The sequence below is a fragment of the Natrix helvetica genome, assembly GCF_964273705.1.
Source record: "Natrix helvetica genome assembly, chromosome: 3".
Lineage (NCBI taxonomy): Eukaryota > Metazoa > Chordata > Lepidosauria > Squamata > Natricidae > Natrix > Natrix helvetica.
Window position 1 is genome coordinate 68,693,821 of NC_138549.1, and position 23,338 is coordinate 68,717,158.

At 42.6% G+C, this 23,338-nt stretch overlaps 1 protein-coding gene across 2 annotated transcripts in view; it reads left to right on the forward strand.

Annotated features, from left to right (window-relative positions):
* Positions 1-2,090: 2,090 nt before the first annotated feature.
* The window catches only part of SMG7 (SMG7 nonsense mediated mRNA decay factor), a 69,184-nt gene continuing 47,936 nt past the window's right edge, over positions 2,091-23,338 (forward strand). Inside the window, exon 1 of one of the 2 annotated variants that reach the window (XM_081949569.1) lies at positions 2,091-2,473. In XM_081949569.1, the coding sequence (XP_081805695.1) occupies positions 2,445-2,473 (29 nt within the window). In that variant the 5' untranslated portion in view covers positions 2,091-2,444. The remainder of the gene's footprint in view (positions 2,474-23,338) is intronic. The other variant, XM_081949570.1, reaches the window with a different exon arrangement.

The following is a 23,338-nucleotide window of genomic DNA, read 5'->3' on the forward strand; positions in this document are numbered from 1 at the left end:
CCTATATTGCCTACAGTAGACAATGGGAGAATGATTTAGCTTCTATAGCAAGAGTGCTAATACTGTAGATCTAAAAATTATGATTTACATAACAAAATATTTAGAAGTCATTAAAGTCTGTTATATTTGTATAGAAAAGGACTGTCTAAAACAGAATTTTGTTGGACATGTAATAAAGATTATGCTTCTTTAAAACACAATTTTATAATGTTTTATACTTAATAGGTTTTTGGGGAAAGTGCTGAATTACATAAATGTAATTGTGTGACAAAAGCTAAATTTTTCAGACAATATTCTCTTGAACCACATACCTAGTTCTTGGAATTTAACAACTGAACAATGTAAATAGTTTCTCAGCTTTATTATGGCCAAATATGCCAATATTGCAGCATTGGAAAGATAAATTCCTTTCACTCAATGGATTGAACACCAGATTGCCCTTGCCACCTATGAGAGGATTGCTTGAAGACATAGGCTTCATATGGACAAATATAATGAATATTAAAAATGAGTGCTATACAAAACAGGCTAAAACATAATTATATAAATGTATGTATCAATTTATTAGATAATTGTGCAAGATAACTATTTACTGCTAAAATCAAATCTTTCAAGGTTTATTTAAATGTGTTAACAATTTCTAGTTTTCTTTGTATAAATACCATTGTATTCAACCATTTGTATCTAGAATGCATTATTTGCATGTTATAAAGTCAAAGAACCACCAATTTGAAAAACATACGCTTCTGAAATGTTTTTCAAAATAGAAGCCACTGATGACAACTGAAGTAATGGAGGAGATGTCTACAGAGGAAAGATAAGAAATATTTCAAAACAAATATTTCCATCTGAAGGATGGTTAGAAGTATCAATACCATCTGCCACAGACCAATGATTGGTAAAATACATTCTATGCCTTTGTGGATAAAAATCTTGCTCTTCATTGTTGTCACTGTCTTGTTTCTGGCTTTCTTGTTTTATATAAAAAGTTATATTAAAAATATTTTTACATTTTAAGCAATCTAGTTTTCCTTCAAAGTTGCTCTTGCAAATTGGGCAGCTATATGACAGGGAGGGGAGGGGAGGGAGGAAAGAAGGAAATGCCCACCACTGTTACAATTCTCAATATATTTTTTATTACTGAATATATTTCTCTCCTTTTTTCTTTTTTGGTAGTGTGGGGGATGGAGGAGGAGATAAAGGGTGCACAAAAGGACTAGGCCAAAGTCACCTTCCATTTTACTTTCCCAAAAAACCCAACCCATGGCACTGCTTAAGGTCTTGAGAAGCATTCTTGCCCTTGATGCAAAAGGTTGGCAATTTCTTCTGCAGCATGCCTTCCTCCACTCCATTAAAAAAATCTCTTTAAAAATAGGCAGGGGTTTTGGCAGGGATCCAAGTTTAGACAATGCAGTATTCTACTTTAATTCGTCGGTTATTTCTGGCACTCTCAAAGAACAACATGACACGTGCAGGAGAAGTCCGTGTGCCGCGCTGGAAAGCGACTCGAGTCAAAAGAAGCCGCCACAGTAATCCCGTGGCTCGAAGGACGCCATCTCTTGTCAAACGTAACTAAATCTCGGCTCTTCCGATTGGCACCTTGAATCTTCGGACGGGTGCGATGAGCCTCACGGCATACTTCGGGCCGTCTTATTAAAATGAATTCCATTTATCCTGGGCGGGAGGTGTGTCAAAAGATGTCTCCTTAGATGTCTTCGCACAGAAACTGAGAGAAACTGCCAAGCGGGCGTTAGGAAAGTGAGGGAAGGAAGAGAGCCGGCGACTTTCCAGGCGGGAGTTAGGAAAAGAGCGCGCGCTAGAGTAGTTGCGACGGTTACCATGGCGATAACACACAACACACCACTATTCATCCCCCATCCTCCACTCGCACGCAACTCCCCGTTGCTATGACAGCAGCACCGCCAATGGAAAGTCTCATTAGAAGGCCGCCTTGCGGGCCCACGAGCTGACAAGGGAAGGGTTTCCCTGTGCACTAGAGACGGAAGTGGGTCCCGTTGAGCTTGGGCCGCGCCCGGAAGTGAGGGTGGGAAGGTAGAAAAAGGAGGCATCGACTGAGAGGCTCGCCGGCTGGTAGTCAAGCACCTGCCTGCCTGGCTCCACGCGAGTCAGGGGAGGCGACAGCCACCTTCAACGTGGAGGCGGGGCAGGTCGCCCGGCTCTCGCGAGAATTCCTTTCCCCCAGTCAGGAGGCGGAGAGCGGAACTGTTCCTCCTCCCCTCGCTGCTACCTCTTCCCCCTCCTCCCGCCTCCCGCCTCCTCCCTCTCCAGGAAGAGCCTGGGCCCGACACGGGAAGATGGCGGCGGCCGGAGGCGGCAGCAGCAGCAGCGGCGGCTGCGGCTTCCAGGCTGCAGAAGGGCCCGAGCTGTAGACCCCGACGCGGGGCCGGCGTGGACTGGCGGGCAGCGAGAGGCGGCGGCGGAGGATGAGCCTGCTTTGCGCTCAGTATCTCCGGTGAGGAGGATGGGGGAATCCTATTGAGGATGGGGAGCACGTTAAAGAGAGAAAGGGGGGGAGAGAAAGTGTGTGTGTGTGTGTGTGTGTGTGTGTGTGTGTGTTGGGGAGGCGGGAGTGCGGATAGATTAAATACCATTTGGGAAAGCTGTGTGGACTGGAGGAGCCGCTAACCCAACAGGAAACCAGGAATGATCAAAACTCAACTGTACAAAATCTGGAAGAGACTCCAGTGTGTGTGAGTGGGATGGTGTGCTGCTTTTTGGAAAGGAAGGTTTCCTGGTGAAGAAGATGAAGGAGAGAGAGTGACAGGAGGAAGAGAAACATATGTTTTTTTTTAAAAAACACCCCTCAATTCTAGCATTCATAGTATTAGTTACCTGACGCTTATTCAGCAACTGTGTATCCTGAGCATGTATGTGTATGAGAAAATCTATCTCCCCCACCCAATTGGTCTTTTATTTAACGTAAGACATTACAATAATATCGGTCTGGGATTTGTCTGATGTGTGTTGATGATTGGTTTATTTCGAGCAACACCATTGCACCTGAAAAAAGTAAGTGAATAGACTAAGGGGATAAAATGGAACATGGATTCCTCACCATCTCATCAGCCTTTCCGTGCTCCGTACACACCTTCTGAAATAGAGTAGCATTGCAAGGAGCGCAAGCAATTTTAAGGCTGGGTGTAGGTGATACAAATAAAGCGACATGTGTGTGCACACGCAAGAGATGATAAAGAAGGCAAAATTAGAGGGTTGTTCTACAGAGGAGGGGTTGCTCTAGTGCTGTACCGAGAGGGAGATATAGTGGAAAATGTGCAGAAGGGCAGTGACGTTTCATGGCTGATGGGTGAGACAATGGTTGGCTGAGCAAATGAGAAGACTGCATGGCAGAGAGGAACAGGCTATTAGGGAACTGAAGTGATGAGCTCTTGTTCATTTAAAGATGCAAGCGCTGCCCTAGATATACCATGTTAATTCACTTATCTCTCAGCCTGAATTGTAGTTGCAGTAATTGAAAGCTGTTCTATAAATTCACCTATGCAGTTATGATTTGCGTTGTTAAATAGTACAAGAATTTACCCCCGTTTAAAGTTAATCAGTAACTCCTGTAAAATATTTCTGGGAGTTCTATCTTTAAGGTGCTTTATAATTAATTTCCAAATTATGATAACTTGGTTATTGCAAGTCTCTTCTTCTAAGCCTGCAGTGTCAACTAATTCTAAATCAAATTATTTGTCTGGAAAGAAAAGACAAGTGGTTAAAGCACCAGGCTAGAAAGTGGGAGACTCTGAGTTCTATTCCCTCTTTAACCATGGAAGCCAGCTGAATGACCTTGGGCCAGTAAATTGTTCTTAGCCCAACTTGCCTCACAGGGTTGTTGTTCTGGGGAAAATAAAAAAGTGTGTTGGATATGTTTGTCACTTTGAGTTATTTGTAAAAAAAAAAGTGGGTTAGAAAGAAGATTAAAAATGAAAAGATGTTTGTTGTTGGATGATGCCTTTACTGCACATAGTTTTTGGCCATATAATATATCATGAATAAGGAAATAACACATTTCAATTTTAGCATGTTATACCCCAGATATTTCTGTGCATTATTCTATAATTTTAAATAAGACTATTATAAATTATGTTTCTAGATTATTTCAGTGCTATAAAGTTGTATATATGTCATTGTTATTATTTACGCAGTTCATAGAATAATATAGATAGCATACCCATGGAGTTATTTTTGTTTTATCAACATAAATTTAAGTCTTAGTAAAATGATTTTTAAAATTTTTTGATGTATGACCCAGGAGCTCATACTGACAACTGTAAAGTGTTAAGCTATATGAAAATGCAAAAAAAGAATAATAATTCCTACCTTTTAAAGCAATATGTCAAAATAAAGATTTAGCCAGTTTTAGGCTTTCCCAGTGAAAAACCGCCATGTGTTCTTGGATAATGGACTTTCTCAATTTGTAAATGTATGTATATATGTATACTTGGAAGCTCTAAAGACTTGCAATTGGATATAAATTTGGGAAACACAACACCTGATTATTTTGGGGAGGCTGTCTTAAACCTCAGTGATTATTCTCTGTCACCTTTAGTTGTTTTAGCTTGCTCTTTGGTGCCTTCATTTCTTTCTGTCAAAGCATAAATTTAGTTTTATGGGAACTGAAATGTTCTACAATACTCTTACTGTATACTTTATTCTGCAGTTTTGAATTCAGGTATCATCACTACACCAAAGATGTTCAATCCTGTATCCTATGTTCTCCTTTTTCTATTTTCAAAAGAGAAAAGAGTTTGGAAGGATAACATTAAATAAAACGATCCTGTAATCCCTTAAATTCAGCGTAGAATCGGGGATTGGATGAATCTGGGCATTATTTACTGGTTATCAGATACTCTTCCTGATGCCACAGGAGTCCACATCAGATATTTTTTCTTTGCATCCTACTATGCTGCTACCTAGGATTGAACTCTCAACATTTGGAGGGAGAGGGAGAGGGTCTTCAACACTAGGCCACCACACCACTCTTGGAAGGATAAAGTTAAATAAATATATTAAATGTAGATAAAGAAAGGTGATACTGGTGAAAAATATTTATGCTTTTAGGGCATTCAATAGTTTGGCAGTAGATTGGGTATGATTACAATGTTAATGCAAGTTTTCCACATTGAGCTAGACTGACTTCTGAATTTAAGATACTAACTAATTTGAAAAGTTACACTTTTGAACTAACTTTCATTAGGATCATGCTTTGTTTTTAGATCAACTTCTACCACCACCTTTACTAAATTAGGCATGCCTTAGGTTTCACCTATTCCAGTAAAATGAATAACTTCTGCTGGTAGCAGTGTCTCTGTAGTTGTAGACCTAGCTTCTATTTCTTCATCGAATGTAGCAGTTTCTTTTCTTCATTTTTGTTCCAGAGAAGCTGTGACATTTTTGTTTTATCAGTTAGTGCCTTTTGAACTGAAATTAGAAGTGAGGAAAGAAAGGTAAAGGTTCCCCTTGCACATATGTGCTAATTGTTCCCAACTTTAGGGGGTGGTGCTCATCTCTGTTTCAAAACCGAAGAGCCAACACTGCCCGATAACGTCTCTGTGGTCATGTGGCTGGCATGACTAAACACCAAATGCACATGGAACACTGTTACCTTCCCACCAAAGGTGGTCCCTATTTTTCCATGCTTTCAAACTGCTAGGTTGGCAGAAGCTGGGGCAAGTAACAGGAGCTCACTCCGTTATGCGGCACTAGGGATTCGAACCTCCGAACTGCCAATGTTTCTGATTGACAAGCTTAGCATCTTAGCCACTGAGCCACCCCGTCCCATGTAGGTAGACTAATTCAGCTTATTGTGCTCTTACACTATTAGAAAATGAAATAAATAGTTCTATATTTGTACATGTTCCGAACAATCATTAATGGTAGAGTGTAATGAAATTATATATAAAAAAATTTTCATTAACAGTCTATATTTTCTGCCTTTACATTTGCTTACTTTTCTTTTATCAGAATAACTATGTAATTTGATTGCTCTTGAAATAATAATTCTATTGCGACCATACTGACAAATCTTGGATTTGTTTATGTAACCCTTTCCCAAAGCTTTGGTTTTATAACTAACTAGGTAACTTGTGTTCTGTTAGGTCATTGTTTCAGATATTTCTTACAAGATTCTTCAATCTTTTCTACAATGATAGAACCTCTAATGCAGCGGTTCTCAACCTGTGGGTCGCAACCCCTTTGGGGGTCGAACAACCTTTTCACAGGGGTCGCTAAGACCATTGGAACTCTAAACTTTAAACTTCACCTTGCGTTCCTCGAAACCCGCCGTGTATGGGTTCCGGAGTCATCGCCAGCCACACAGAGCGTCGCCTCGGCTCCATGCCATAGAAAACATAGGTGCGCGCGCACACCACGTACAGTTACAGCCTTGGAGACTTCGTAATGGCAGGAAAGTGTTCTCTGACAAAGCGCTGCCTTGTCTTTCACAGCCACTTTGTTTCCAATTGGGAGGGGGGAGAAATCCTCTGCATGGATCCCCCCAATTGGAAATGAGGTGGCTGTGAAAGATGTGTGGGGTCTGGAGCCCATCCGTGCTGCCGAGGACGGGCACTGGATGGGATGTTGGTGGTCTGGGAGCTGGGCTGCGCGTGGAGGAACCGGCGGCCGGGGCACCCTGAAGCAGCGCCAGCCAGCATGTCCCGCAAGAAGAGCCCCAGAGGCAAGGACGGCAATGCCGTGCCCTCCTCTGTCCTGCCCATTGCCCAGCAATGTGTTGCCACCACCATTTCATCAGGCAGGCCTGGCAGGGGGCCGGCGCGGCCTTGTTTCCAATTGGGGGGGAGAAATCCTCTGCATGGATCCCCCCAATTGGAAACGAGACAGCTGTGAAAGATGTGTGGGGTCCAGAGTCCATCCGCAGGGGGAGGACTCCCCCTCACGCTCCTCATCTTCCCAGATGGGCTCCGGAGTCATCCCCAGCCGCGCAGAGCCTTGCCGTGGCTCCACACCATTGAAAACATAGGCCGTAAATTACAGCCTTGGAGACTTTCCCCCAGGGAAAAACGCCGCTGCTAGGTACTTTTAACTTGTGATTAAAGGTGACCACCGTATGTATGTCTGTGTGTGTGAGTGAGAGAGAGACACACACACAGATTGACAGAGATAGGGGAAGGAGGGAGAGACAGAAAGACAGAGAGACACACACATACACACACACAGTGATTAAGTGAGTGAGAGACAGACAGACACACATACACAGTGATAGAGATGGGGGAGGGAGGGGAGAGACAGAGATACAGAGAGAATGACAGAGAGACAGAGGGGGGGGAGGGGGACAAAGAGCCACACACACAGAGACAGACAGACAGACAGACACACAGAGACAGAGAGACAGCAAGAGAGAGAAAGAGAAAGATATATTCTCTTAATATATAGATATATTAAGAAATATTACACAATATATAATTACATATTGTTTTTGTGATTTATCACTATGCTTTAATTATGTTCAATTTATAACAATAAAAATACATCCTGCATATCAGATATTTACATTACGATTCATAACAGTAGCAAAATTACAGTTATAAAGTAGCAATGAAAATATTTTTTTGGTTGGGGGTCACCACAACATGAGGAACTATATTAAAGGATCACAGCATTAGGAAGGTTGAGAACCACTGCTCTAATGCATTGCCTTACTGGAACGCGGCCTTCTTTTGAGGCCATTTTTTGCCTTCCGGAGGTGGAGGTTGAAAAACCGGCCCTAGGGGCAAACCGGAAGTTTAGGAATGTACTTCTGGTTTGTTCGTAGGGCCGATTTTAGCCCTCCGGAGCCTTCAGGGAAGCCCCCTGAAGGCCCCAGAAGGCTTCGTAGGCTAAAACTGGCCCTAAGAGCAAACTGGAAGTCCATTCTTGAACTTCCAGTTTGCCCGTAGGACCGGTTTTTCGTGCTTCGGAGGTTTCAGGGAAGCTCCTGAAGTTTCCAGGGGGGGCAGGGGAGGCTGTTTTCACCCTCCCCAGGCTCCTATAAAGCCTCTGGAGGCTGGGGAGGTTGAAAAAAGCACCCCCAAAATGGGGGGGAGCGCTGGTCGTGCGCATAGCATGGGTGTGGCACGCCCATGCATGACCCCGCTGTGCTCCCTCCGCTTTTGGCATGCGAGCTAAAAAAGTTCGCTATCACTGTGGTAGTGCAATTAGGTATAACTTTAAGGTATAACAGCAAATTTGGTGGTGGTGGGGTTTTCCTTAAAGTATTAATTATGCTGTGCTTAGCACAAAATTGTGGCAGTTTTTTTTTTTTAGTGATTGAGATGTAAAAAAGAGCATAGGTTTGACATATTCTTAAACCAAATCCTTGCAGATATATTGTGTTTACAGTTATTCACAAACTTACTATCACATTAGGGAGGGAGGGTGTATTAGTATTTTAGCATACAGATTTTTAAAGTAATTCATTTTGACTCTGTTCCACTTTGATATTTTTTTTCTGGTATATCCGCTATTTATTTTTATATCACAAATTGGATATAAGCACACTCTTATAGACAGCCCTTTCATGTATTGTGGTAAATATTAATTCTTTGCAGCGTATCATGTTGCCTACCGTCCGTTACCAGATTCAACCAGTATGTGCAGTCATTGACATTCTCTATTTTTTTGTCATTTATATAAAACTTGCAGTTGTTCATGTCTTCTTTCTCATCAAACATAACTATCTGGATTTTTGCAACATTAAGATCCATACTACTTGATGCATCCTAGAATCTATCCAGATTTCTCAGCAAACTATTCATGTTCTCAGACAATAACGTGGCATTATATGCCTAGAATAATACACACATATCCTTATTTTTCATCAATATAACTTTTGCTGTCACCACAGTATTTTTTATGTGTTTATCTATTAATATATTAATCATCTTACAGTATTACAGTGTAATAAATATTCTCTCAACATTTCAATTTTTTCATGTGTTCTTTTCTATCATCATAGACTGTTTATCACATTTAGTAACGAACCTTCAGCTCTATATTTATGGAAACCTTTTAATAATTGAAGCCTACTTGTTATATCTTACGTTTTTTGTAAACTACAACCTTGAATAAACTCCCCCCCCCCACATTCGTATATTTTCAATGACTTGCTAAAGAGCAAAAATCTGCATTTATATGCCATACCCAGCATTTTCACAGACTTGATATATTCTTTATTTTGTTTATTAATGTTTTTTACCATTTGCTCCTTATAGACTCCAACTTGCCGTTAATCTTATCCATGCCACATGTAATGTCCCCTACTAATGGTAACAGCAGTTCTGATTTGTCAGTATGCCACAGGTGTATGCCAATTTTTATCCCAAATATTCTCACACTATTCTATACAGTCTTAATTTCTCTTATTTACAAACTTGTTATGTGCATTTCACCAATTGAATGTGAACCATGCAATAACTTCCTATCATTCTGAGACTATGTTTCACGTCTCTTTCTTTGTAATGTTCTATATTCTTAAAATATTTTCTAGAACATTAGGAGTTAATCTTGTTAAACTCTATGAAAAACTCTATGCATAAAATTAGCTATGCAAATGTTAGAAAAAGCATATTTGGGACAGGAAATCACTTGCAGCAATGCTAACTTTTTTTTAAAGAGTTGTAAGTAATATAGAATAGTGAGCTGTCACCTGTTTATAGTTTTTCCATTAACAGTTCATGAAAGTTTCTGCTATGATAAAGATGATTAGTGCTAAAGTCATTGTTTTGTTGCCACATGTTAATATGGCTCTTCCCATAATCTTTATTATGAAGAGATTTCCAAATTTCTATCTATAGGGAAGTCATTCTACATTACAGAGAATGACTATATGTTGTATAGGCAACAGTCCCCAACCTTTGCAGCTTGGTGGCCCATCTAGGGGAAGAGAGGGGAACTAGGCCGTGTGAGCGGTGGGTTGGTGCACATGCAGGTGTGCACAGCTTGACACGTGTGTGGCAGACGGGTGCTCATGCACATGCAAACACAGCTCAACTACAAGTGGAGCTGTGCGTGCATGTGCGCCAGCCTGCTGTGCATGTGTATGTGTGCACCAGTTCACGCGAGCTGGCCTGGTTGCGAATAAGTCATGGCCTGGTAGTGGACACAGCCTGGGGGTTGGGAACCATGATAGAGAGGCTTATTCTGGGCCACTAATAGTTTGACTTTTTGAATTATTGAGGTGTGGTGGACTTCACAATTTCCTGTACAAACTGAAAGAACATTTAGAATTTCAGTATCCCATAAATGATATTTTGATTTATTTTGAATGCCTTACATGCTGCAATGAAAAAGTTGCTTATAGCTTGTGTGTGTGTGTCTCTGTGTGTGTGTGTGTTTGCTTGTTTGTTTGTTATCTGTGTTTATTAAGTTTTTAATATAAGTCATCTTGAATTGAGTTTTTCCAATCTGGCAAACCATGTGAGTTGTAGTATATGTATGTAATCTACAATTAAATTCAGTCTAAGACTGATGGAAACTTAACAATTCAAGTCCTAACCAAGCACCTAAGAATTATTAAGGTAGCATCTAAGAATATAGGCAGTTCTATGTAGGTTGGGGTATTTGTTTGATAAAACTAGGTATTAAGGTCTGATAAATTAAATATTTCCAGATATTGAGGAGCTCCTGTTTGGTATCATTCAAGTGCCCCAAACACATTGGTATAACAACAGATTTCTTTTTCTATAAGCATTCAACGTGCAAGTCCCAGTGTTTTGTAATGTTTCCAATTGTTTTTCCTCAAGCATCATGGATGCTATAGCAACATCCGTGAAGCAGACTCCCCCCCCCCCTGCCAATAATTGTTAAATTGGGTATATTATGAACAATATGTTATGAACAGCTGTAATATATGCATGTCCATTTGATTTTCTAAAAATCTTCTCAACTTGCTGATCAATTTTTTTGCATTCAAAAACCAAACCTCTCGCAAAATTTCCAATGAATAATTCTGGCACTCCTAACACTCCTTGTAGTCGGTTTGTAAAATTTTGCTTTAGGCACTGGTCAATTATCTCATCCTTTTACTACAGAGGCAACATCTGCTTTTGTTTGTTACATGTTGAATTGGTAAAGCTTCTTCTTGAGCCACTAAAATAAATCCTTCAATTTCTTTAACTCTCCTAATATTAATCAACTTCATGTGGAGTTTTTAATCAGCTTTTTCTTCTATATCCTTCAAGTATTGACCATACATTGGCTTGTTCTTCCAATTAGCAAACCATTTTCAATTGTCTATTTAGCATTCATCTGTGGGGTTGTTTTTTTCAAGCGCTTTCCTTCTTTGAGTTCCTTCAGGATTTTCCTTATTGGTTTTTTAAAAATGTAATCATTCAGGCCATGCTTTTCTTCCTTCATAATTTGTTTCACCTGTAGGAGTCCTCCAACACCTTCAGCTCTTAGCAAATACAGCCACTCAGTATCATTTTTGGGGTACAAAACATGGTACATTGTCATTAGTTTTCTTGTCTTCTGATCCAAGTTATTAAGTTTTATCCAGTCAGTTGTTTCTGCTGTACATCAAATAATAGGGACTGCCAAGGTATATGATATTTCCATCACTTAGCTTTGATTTCAAAATTTTACAAACTCATTTGATATGTTTAGTAGAAGTATGATTCTGTAATAAATCAGAAGTATCCAAATTTCCCACATATTTGTAGCCTTTTTCTGGTGCTACTGCCTTTATTAAATCTTCATTGTTAAGCTGTATCCATCAGATTCAACTTTTTAGCTATCTTTATGCCAACAATATACAATTGTCAATGCCAAATCATATTTCAATATATTTACTGAATTATTTTGTATTTTTGAAGTAAGGAATCTAGTTTGGCTTTTTTTCAAATGATTTAAAATCGTCCAAATGGAGTAAATGCAAAAAAAATATTCTTTTTTTGGTCAGTTCATATTCCACAGTTTGTCTTGTTCAAAATGTTGTCAGAGGGGCCATAAATAACTAGGTGATATTGAGTCACCTTGGAAAATTCTACGTTTAATTTGCACTTCTTCCCCATTAGCCATCAGCTTTAATCACCCAAACTTCATTAAAGTATTCATAAATTGCTGAATGTTTCTGCTGATTCCAAAAATGTTGTGACATTTCTCAATCTAGCTATGTGAAAGATGGAGCCGCTCAGATGGAGCTCATCTGATATAGGAGCACTCAAATTTTTATCATTCTCTGATTGCTTTTGTACTATTTCCTTAGTTAATCTAATTTCTTCCATACCAAGTACTTTCATTATGTTTTCAACTTGCTTGATTCATGTTGCATGCCTATTGTGACTCCAGTTATTTTCCCACAAACTTTTCCAAAATTTTAGGATCTTTCTTTGCCAGGCTTTACATTATTTGTGACCAGTTCTTTCATATTTTCAAGCGTTTTGTAAAATTGGTGCTGATTTGCTCTCAAGTGCAAGTTTTGCTGGAGCCGATTTTCGCACCATTTTTGAGCTTGGCGAAAGCACCAGCCTAATTTGACCAATCTCAGGCAGGTCGGCTTCTTCTGAGTCTACAGTCTGCTGCTGCAGTTTCAACTTGGTCATCGACGGGATCGTCCTTCAAAGAACCCAGCACCAAGGTTAAAAGGTTCCTGCTTATCATGAGAGTGCTTGCAAACTGTGTTGCCGGTTTTGCCCCATTTTTTATTGTTTCAGTGGCTGGCTTGCACTGTAAATATTTCTCTGCAGTCCCTTCATGGCATGAAGGTGCAAGTAGAATGGAATTTTGCTTATTGGCTATAGCTGCATTAGAGGAATTCCTTCTCAGGCTTGGGATTTGCCCCAATTTGGAGTGGCCATTAGTGTGGGAGTAAGGATTCAAACCTCTAATGGTCCTTCTTCAAAATGGTGGACCCCTCCCTGCCTGCAAGCAGCAGCCCGACAGAACCTTCCCCCAGACAGAAGACTTCTAGAGGCACCTCACACAAGTCCCAGGCCCCAGAATCAAGGAAGGTCTCATCAGCTGCTGACAAAGCTGCAAAAAGGCTACAAAAGGCACTTTAAAAACAGTTTTCCAAGACCCAGAAACAGGCAGAAGCAGAAAGGGCTTCCAGGATTCCAGTGAGCAGGCCTGAGATTTCTCACCCTTTGGAAACAGAACTGCCATCACAGATTCTGGAAGAGTCAACTAGAATAGTCACCCAATACCAGTGAGATGCATCCCTTTCAGGCAGTGCCTTATGAGGAGGATTTTGTTCCTCTCTCTTGTCTGTCACGTACATCCTTCGGATCTGCTGTGGCAGATACCAGGCTCTCTGTTCCCTCAGCTACCTTTACTCCCGCAGCATCGGGCCTCCACTCTGGGGAGGATCCAGTCCCTAGTCTTTCTCAGGAATGGTGTGCCATTATCACTGAGACATTTACACAGGGCATAGAATCAGCTCTGATCCAGAGGGATATCTCGTTCCATCCTCTGACAGGGCTTCCTAGCTTATCTAGTCTGCAATTGCAACCTCCAATTGGTTTACCTCTTAGGCAGGATGCTCATTCCCTTTCTCCTTCCATTTGTAGTGAGGTCTCGATCATGGGTGATGAGGAACCAGTGGAGCAGGATTTATCGGAGGATGAGGGTCTCATCCCCGAAAGGCCTTCTTTTACAGGGCTGGTTTCGTCCCTCCCTATTTAAGACCCTATTCTTTAAGGCCAAAACAACAGCCAATGTGGGGGTAGTAGATAGACCCACAGATTCGGCTCCAGTTCCGCATGATCCCAATACCCTCCTATTCACAGACCGGTGATGGAACAAGAGGTCATTCCTTCCCCTAAGTTATTTATAGATGTTATCCAGTGACAGTGGCACCAGTCAGGTGCCATTGCTGCCCCTAGTGGGATCAATAGAAAGATGTATGGAGTAGATCAGGAACTCAAGGAGCTCCTTAAAGTTCCAACTGTGGATGCTCTTATTGCTACCTTAGCCTCCTTGTCCAGCCTGCCTTCTGACACAGCAGAAGACTTGAAGGCAGAGGATAAGGCGGAGTTGTCTTCTCACAAGACACACCAGGCGGCCGCCTGGGCAATTAGATCAGCTACGTCAGCTTCCTTCTTTACTAGAGCTTCATTATTCTGGCTCCATCAAATGCGGGCCAGGGCCTATCGACACAACACCAGGTTACAGCAGGACATCCACAAGTTGATAGCAGTCGCTGAGTATTCAGCAGATGCCACCCTCAATGCAGCCAAGTTCGCTTCCAGGGCCATGGCATCTAACGTGACCTCTCATCACCTCCTGTGGCTCTGCCACTGGCAGGCAGACATGAAGTCTAAGTGGAAGCTAGCTTCCGCCCCCTTTAAGGATGATAATCTCTTTGAGGAGGCACTAGACCCTATTTTAATAGAGGGTAAGGATAAGAGAAAGACTCTTCCACATGTACAGGAGGGCGAAATGAAGACCCATTTGGATACTCTTGTCACGTTCCGGTGTTCACGTTGAAAATAAACAGAGAGTTTGGTGAAAAACTTTATCTCTATCTAAGAAACTACATGACAACCAGCACTAAATGACTATGATACAAAGGTAAGCAAATCCAAGTCAGTTCTAACAAAGTTAATCCTATCACCGTATATATATACCATTACCCCGCCCAGTTCCACTCACAAATCCACCCAATTACCCAAATGATACCCCTAATCACCAGCACCAATCACTGTGACCCTCAGCCACCCCCCTACTCAGTGTCATCATTGCCTCCTTCCATATCGGCTGCATCCAAGTAGAAGAGTTACTTCAAAGTAGCAGCGACACCCGAGTAGAAGAGTTGCTTCAGAGTACGCTCTGAAGTGCAGCTGCTGTCCAGGAGGTTCTAACAGGCTCCGCCGACATCAGAGAGATGAGGGGAAGGGCTTCGGCAGCAGCCGCAATGGTGTTAGTGACAGCATTGGCGTTGATGGTGTGTAAGCATGGCCGAGCGGCAGCGTTGGCAGTGTGTAAGCATGGCTGAGTGGGTGTGGCATTGGTGGCGTTGGTGATGGCACCATGGAAGCCCTCACCGAGGTCGGGAGGTAGCGCTGCCGTGGAAAAGCTGCTACCCCGTGAATGTCAGCACAAGGGCAGGACAGGATCTCCCTCATCCAGGGGGCTCTGGAGCACCCAGAGCCTCAGTGGCTTCAGTTGACCATCTGACACTTGAGAGGGAGATCCTGAGAGCAGATCATCTATCCAACAGGGTGATCTGAATTATACTAGCCTCCAGACGATCTATACTATATGATCATCAGGCCAAGCCCTTATGGCTCATTCAACCAGAAGTGCTGCCACCACCAGGCATCAATCGAGGAGATTTGCAGGGTGGTGACCTGGGCCTTTCCGACGCCCTTTGTCAGGAATTACAGACTATACATGTTTGCTTCAGCTGAGGCTTCCTTTGGGAGATGAGTGCTACAATGGGTTCATATTAATGAAAGGACCCTGGACCAACCTGTTTCCCTCCCTTGAGACATTGCTTGGGTAAGTCCCATGCTTGGACTCTCCAAGCAGGGAACAGGAGAAAGACCATTGTCTTGTTTGAACGGTTGTTTTATGTGTGCTGCAGGAGAGTCCAACTCCACCCCAGGGCGTTCTGGTCCAGCGTCAGGAAATGGCCAATTCATCGGAGACGACGTTTCTTCTAGATCCACGCCTTTGTCAAAAAACCCGAAGATTGATCCAAAGGAAGAGGCATTGTGAAAGCTTTTAACTTCTCAGTCTCTGGCCAAACAGAAAGAAGATAACCCAGTGCTTGGACTCTCCCGCAGCGCACCTAGAATGACCGTTCAGCTAAGACAATGGTCTCTTTCCTCTATTTTTTCCTTTTGTTTCTGGAAATGTAGTTATTTGATTCTTATGAAGACCTTTCCAAGGACTAGCAATAAATGAGGGGTCCTTGGTGCTCTCTGGCTTGCTTGTTTTCTTGTATATGTTTCGTTACCCAAATTAGGTAACATTATCAGTGCTAGTTTGGGTAATGAAATGTCTGCAAGAAAACAACCAAGTCAGAGAGCACAAAGGACCCACATTTCAACTCTTGAGTTACAAATATTCTCCTTTCTTGGTGCTGACATTAAAACGTACGGCCCAGTTGTTTTTGAATTGCTGTCATCTTTTTTCAAAGTAAAGATTATAATATTTTGTTTCCATATCGTGGAGACTTTCTGTGAATGCCAAATTAACTATAAATGTAGTCACTTAATGAAATGGTCACTAGCTCTGGCTCCATCCATCTGTTCTACCATTTTTGTTACCTTTACGCTTCTGTTGTGGGCACAGTGTTTCACTCCTGATTTTTGGGGGGCATTTGGATAAGTACAGTAGTGGATCTGCTAGTGACATCTGTGGCTCTTCATGGTTGTAGAGTTGTTGGAAAAGTTCCCTCCATCTCCAAAGCTCTTCATTTGAAGATGCTACAAATGTTCCATTAGTTTTGTAGACATTACTGTTTGTTGATTTAATCCTTCTTATTAGGTGTCAGAGCAGTTTAAAAAAGAGTGTAATACTTACATTTTGCAGAGCCTCTTCCAATTTCAGGACCATGGTATTCCAGTGGATCTCATGCTCCACTTTGCAGAGGAATTGTGGCTAAAAAAACCCCTCTCACAGAATGACGGGGGCATTAATGCAAGTAAATAGTTCCCTATTGCAGCAGAAAAGTAATAGATCTTTTAGAGTTATCATGGCCAAACATGGGTATTCCATTGGACCAAGATGTGTGAAAGTCTGTGTACACCTGCTACTTTGCTCTTTGTTAGTGTTTGCTTGCCTACTCACAGGTATTGGATATGTATAATGATGAAAAGTAGTATGATGGTGAATTGTTACAAGAAAAAGAAGCCCATTAATGTACAGCAATTGTGAAAAATGTGTTAAAACTGTGTTCTGCACTATCAGAATTAAATACCTGTATTTTTACGAGCAAATAAAATATATTATAAAACACTGAATCAGTAATAATGATACGGTGAATTTGTTGAACCTTGTTCTTTGTATTCTCATCTGCACAGTTGCTGTTAATTTGTTTGTATACCACCTGTATTATTTTTACAAGTAACTCAAGGCAACAAACGTATCTAGTGTCAAACTCAATTTCATTGAGGGCCACATCATGGTTGTGTCTGATCTTTTGGGGATGGGGTGGGCGTGGCCAACTCAACATCATGTGTTGGGGGCGCCTGAGGTGGCCTGAGCACTCTGCCAGCAAAAACAGCTCCTCCAACACACTGCCAGTGAAAACAGAGCTCGGAAGGACTGCATACAGCCCTCCTGAACTCCATTTTCGCTGCCAGAGGCACCTTGGGCTGGTCCTTTGCTGTTTCCAGGCTGGTCCCGCGGGCCAGATCTAAGCACCCTGTGGGCTGGATCCAGTGGTGGGTTTCAAAAATGTTTGGAACCTACTCTGCGGGTGTGGCCTGCTTTGTGGGAGTGGCTTGCCGGCCATATGACTGGGTGGGAGTGACTTGCTGGCCATGTGACTGGGTGGGACTGGCTTGCCAGCCATGTGACTGGATGGGAGTGGCCAAGATGATGTCAGCATTCCCAGTCAAGATAGAGGTATAAATTACACAGAAAAGAAAGAGGCATCCATACACCTGAATTTAACTTCAAAGCAGTGGCAACAACTTAAATTCATTAAATAATGTTTGTTAGGGCTATGCACTGTTTTTGAATATATAGGAATGTAAAGCCCACAGCATTTACTTGGTACTTTTTAAAACAGCGGCACCTTTTTCCTGGATTCATGAAATATCTACTTTAAAGAGTTGTGGGTGGGGTACTATATTTACAGTCTTGTATTCTCTTCAGTACTTTGTTTGGAACAGAATCCAAAGTACCATTTATTTATTTTATTTATTTATTTATTAGATTTATAGACCGCCCCCTCTCCCCGAAGGGACTCGGGGCGGTGTACAGACAACGATAAAAACAGTATATAAAATTAGATAGTCTTAAATACCCCTAAAATCAAATTAAATATTAGGCTGTGCAGTATAATAAAAATTAAAAACAACTAAAAAACCTACCCCTAAAAATTTTAAATGCAGGCTAGAAGGATTAAAACTACATGCAGTCCTAGCATTTGTACTAAAGCTAGGCAAGTTATTTTACAGGACTCTTGAGAACACCTCCAGATCTGGTCAATGAAGCAGATGTTCCAAAGTACTCCCACAACTTTCCATTGCTTTGAAATCCCACCAAATGATTTATACAGGCCTATTTCATACATTCTTCTATATGGCAATCAGGGTGGTTTTACATATGGTTCACAGGTGGTCTATTTTCCAAGTACTTAGAGGACCAAGAACTGCCTTTCCTAGATTTCAGCTTTAGTTTCCTTGAATGTTAACACACCTTCAGGCCATTCAAATATAGACTAGCTCTGATCCTGAAACCATATCACATGCTTTATATATTGATATCATATTCAATGTAATCATTATTGCTAAAAAAACAGGCAGCAGTTAGAGTAGTTTGTAACAAAACATGGGCAATAAACAAGAAATTGATTCACCACCACCACCCCTATTTTAGCTTGTTTCTGTCTTATCTAATATTTTCCTGCAATTCTTCCATAATCCAGACTACTAAAAAGAGTTCTACATAATGATACTTTTAAAATAAGTTTGATGTCCAACAGATTTCCTACTTATTAATATAAACAGGTTCTGGCCTGTTGCTTAAAAAAATAAATTCATAAATATATCCCCAATAAAAAAGAATAGTATGTTGGAGTACTGAAAAAGTCAGCCACATGGGAAAATCCAAAGAAAAAAATATTGGACTTTCTGCTAAGAAGTAACAATTTATATATAGTATGCACAATCCACGCTCTTCTTGGCTCCTCACGACTGCAATAGATGTCCAGAATCAACTTTTGGGGCTAGGGTTTCTAGCCCACGCCACTTCTGGATGTCTATTGCCGTCGCGAGGAGCCGAGGAGAGCGTGGAGAAGAGTGCGAAGGTTCTTGGCGCTCCGGGAAGCCGCGAAAGTGGCTGGGAGAGGCGCGCGGCTTGGTTTAGCCTTCCTGGACATCAAAGCAGCAGCCCCAAGTGCGCCGATCTCGCCATTTTTTGCATCAAGGCATGCTGCAAGAGGGGGGGAGCAATAGATGTCCAGAATTGACTTTTGGGACTAGGGTTTCCAGCCCCCAGCGCTTCTGGACGTCTATTGCCTTTGCGAGGAACCGAGGAGAGTGTGGAGAAGAGCGTGAAAGTTCTTGGTGCTCCGGGAAGCCGTGAAAGTGGCTGAGAGAGGCGCGCGGCTTGGTTTAGCCTCCCTGGACATCGCAGCAGCAGCCCCAAGTGCTCCGATCTCGCCATTTTTTGCATCGGGGCATGCTGCAAGAGGGGGGGAGTGAAGACCTTTTCTAGCTGGCGCAAACGACTTCCCTGGACTTGCTTTAGTGAGCATGGGCCCACACCTCCACCGCCAACAATCCGGAAAAGGTCTTTACTCCCTCTCTCTTACAGCACGGCCCAATGCAAAAAACGCAGAGGCCTTGCAAGGTCCCGGAACTTGGGCCAGCCGCACAGCGCAAGCTCCCACCGCCATTCCCACCCCCGCACTTTGTGGCGGCCCTGCGCTATAAGTGAGCCAGGGATCCTTGCAAGGCCGCAAAAGGTCACCGGACTCACTTATAGTTCAGGGCCACAGCACCCTGCCCCATGCTCAGTTGTAGCTTACTTATCTCCCCGGAGTCGGCAGGCAGCAATAGAGAGCCAAATAGGAAAAAAGATAAGTGGGTTTAGATAGGGTTCTTAGAGGCAGGCGGAGCGATTGGTGAGGTAGCCAATCAGTGAGTGGTAGGCAGGGCTAGGATAGTGCAGGCGGGTGGGGGAGCGAGCAATGGAGCGGCTTCTGGATGGACGGGGGCAAGTGAGCAACAGGGCTGGGGGGCAGGAACCTACTTCCGGGTCCATTGACCAACCGGTTCGCCTGATCCGGTGCGAACCGGCTGAAACTCACCACTGGCCGGATCCAACTCCGGGCCTTGAGTTTGACACCCCGGTAGTATACCTTCCTCTTCCTGTTTTCCTATAAGAACAGTCCTCTGAGGTGGGCTGGGCTGAGAGAGAGTGACAAGTGTACTGCTCTTGTTATAGTGCTAAATAAAAGTGGTTGATTTCATATGGCAAATGTAGTTAAATAGGTTAGGCTTTAACTCTGGTCAGTTCCTTGTTTCAGCTTGTTTTTTTGTATATACTAAAATAGATATTAATGGAAACAGACAAACAATACACACACACACACACACACACACACACACCCCTATAGGCCATATCAATGTGCAGGTTCAAACACATATTACCAATAAAATTCTAAACAATTTAAAATGAGAGTAGGGGAAAATACAATACTTATAGGAAAAAATACAATAATTTGACACATAAATATATAAAATAGAATAAAATGACATAAAATTATATTTCTTTATCACCCCTTTTTTATATACCAGCAGAATGCCAATGTTTATGAGTGCAAATGACAGACCTCTGGGAAAGGGAATAATGTGCCTTTACTACAACTGAAATATTGCATCATAGAATCATGAGGACATATTCTCTTTTCAATCCTGTGTGTCTTATTCTTTTGGGAAATACTGGTAGTTCTTTCAAAATAATATTAATGTGGAAATAAAAGAGCTAAATGAAACATCAGGATTTGGAAGATATATTTTGAGACTGAAAATACCAGCTGACAGGAAATTGGTGTGGAACTTTGATAGCAGGTCCTCAGTTTCAGGGTTAAGTCTGTTTTTAGAGGAAAATGAACAAACATAGCAGTGAGTGTGTGTATTGTATTTGCACAAGGCATAGGCAAAGGAAATACAGCATATATTGAGACATTTTAAAAAAATAATTCTTCCAGCTAAAATATTTTATGTTCTCATAAATAATTAGAAAAAATGATTATATTTGAATAAAATTACTCTGGAACACAAGCATTTAGGACTTCAGTGTTTAGGATTTCTACAATTGAAATTACTTTATTTTTAACATTTTGGAAATACGTTTTTAATTTTTTAGCTGTTGAAGGAAACATGAAAAATCAGGTTTTATATCTTATTATTGCTTTTAAAAAAACAAATTATTAATATTTCTAAAGAGGGATGTGGGTAGATGACTAAATTGAAAGAAACTGAAATAGGAAACAAAATTTTAGTGTTTGTGTGTCAGATAGATGATGATAGATAGATGATAGATAGATAGATAGATAGATAGATGATAGATAGATAGATAGATAGATAGATAGATAGATAGATAGATAGATGATAGATAGATGATAGATAGATAGATAGATAGATAGATAGATAGATAATAATAATAATAATAATAATAATAATAATAATAATAATAATAATAATAATAATAAATTTGGATTTATTAGCCGCTCCCTTTCCAAGTAGGACTCGGGGCGGCGTACAATGGAGCATATAACATAAAATACATAACACCAAACGTACATACATACACAACACATATACATATACACGGAGGAGGAAACAAATTACATCAATAGACAGTTAAAAATCTACTTTAAAATACCCCAATTGTAAAAACCCAATAAAATTAATATTTAAGAACAATTTAAAAAACAGTTTGGAGGAATGGGAAAATTACGATTGCGATTGAGCCAGGCCGGATAATTGAAAGAGGTGGGTCTTCAGCTGTACACGGAAGGAGCGGAGATCGGAAGTAATCCTGATGTCACGGGGGAGGTCATTCCATAGGGCTGGGCCCATCACAGAGAAGGCTCTGCTCCTGGGTGTCGCCCCCCGACACTGTTTGGCGGACGGCACCCGGAGAAGTCCCTCTCCGTGTGAGCGAATTGGTCGTAGGGATGTGTGGGGCAGGATGCGATCCTGCATATAACTAGGCCCTGTGCCATGGAGCGCTTTAAAGATCATAATCAAAACCTTGAAACGCACTCGGTAGACCACAGGCAGCCAGTGCAGCTCGCGCAGGAGAGGTGTTACAGGGGAGTATCTGGTCCTCCCCATAATCACCCGCGCGGCCGCGTTCTGGACCAACTGTAGTCTCCGAGTGCATCTCAAGGGAAGCCCCATGTAGAGAGCATTGCAGTAATCCAGGCGAGACGTCACTAGCGCATGGGTGACTGTGCGTAGGGCATCCCGGTCCAATAAGGGGCGCAATTGGCGCATCAGGCGAACCTGATGGAACGCCCCCCTTGCCACGGCTGTTACATGGTTATCCATGGACAGCCGGGTATCCAGGAGGACGCCCAAATTGCGCACCTGTTCCATGGGGGCTAGTTGGACGCCCCCGATGGCCAGAGATGGAAGCACCTGGTTGAACCGGGAGGCCGGAAGCCACAGCCACTCCGTCTTGGAAGGGTTGAGTTTTAGTCGGTTGCCATCCATCCAGACCCGTACGGCCTCCAGGCACCGGGACATCATTTCGACGGCCTCATTGGGGTGGTTCGGAGTGGAAATGTATAGCTGAGTATCATCAGCATACAGATGATATCCCACTCCAAAACCACGGATGATCTCGCCCAGCGGTTTCATATATGTGTTGAACAGGAGGGGCGAGAGCACCGATCCCTGTGGCACTCCACATGTGAGTGGCCTCCGGGTCGAACTCTGCTCCCCTGTCAACACACGTTGCGTCCGACCAGAGAGGTAGGAGCCAAACCACCGTAAAACGGTGCCTCTGACTCCCAGCCCCTCTAGCCGGTGCAACAGGATACCATGGTCGATGGTATCGAACGCCGCCGAGAGATCTAATAGGACCAGGATAGAGGAACAACCCCTATCTCTGGCCCTCCAGAGATCATCGACCAATGCGACCAAGGCCGTCTCCGTGCTGTGCCCGGGTCGGAAGCCGGACTGGCGCGGGTCTAGATAATCATTTTCCTCCAGGTGACGTGGGAACTGCTGTGCTACCACACTCTCTACAACCTTCGCTAAAAAAGGAAGGTTGGAGACTGGACGATAATTGACTAGGTCCGTTGGGTCCAGGGAAGGCTTCTTGAGCAGGGGCCTCACCACCGCCTCTTTCAAGGCGGCCGGTAGAGACCCCTCACCCAACGAGGCGTTCACCAGGCCCAGGAGCCAGTCGCGCGTAACCTCCCAGGATGCCAGTACAAGCCAGGAGGGACACGGGTCCAATAAACATGTGGTGGGTCGCAGACGTCCACGCAACCTGTCCAAATCCTCGATGGCAACCGAGTCAAACTCCTCCCAAAGCGGTCCCTCAAGACTCGCAACGGGCGTCTCTACTGAACCACTGAAAGGGGTCCATCCCATCCGGATTTGAGCGACTTTGTCCTGTAGATAATTCCCAAACTCCTCTGCTCTGCCCTGTAGAGGGGCTTCCCGTGGTCTCTCAA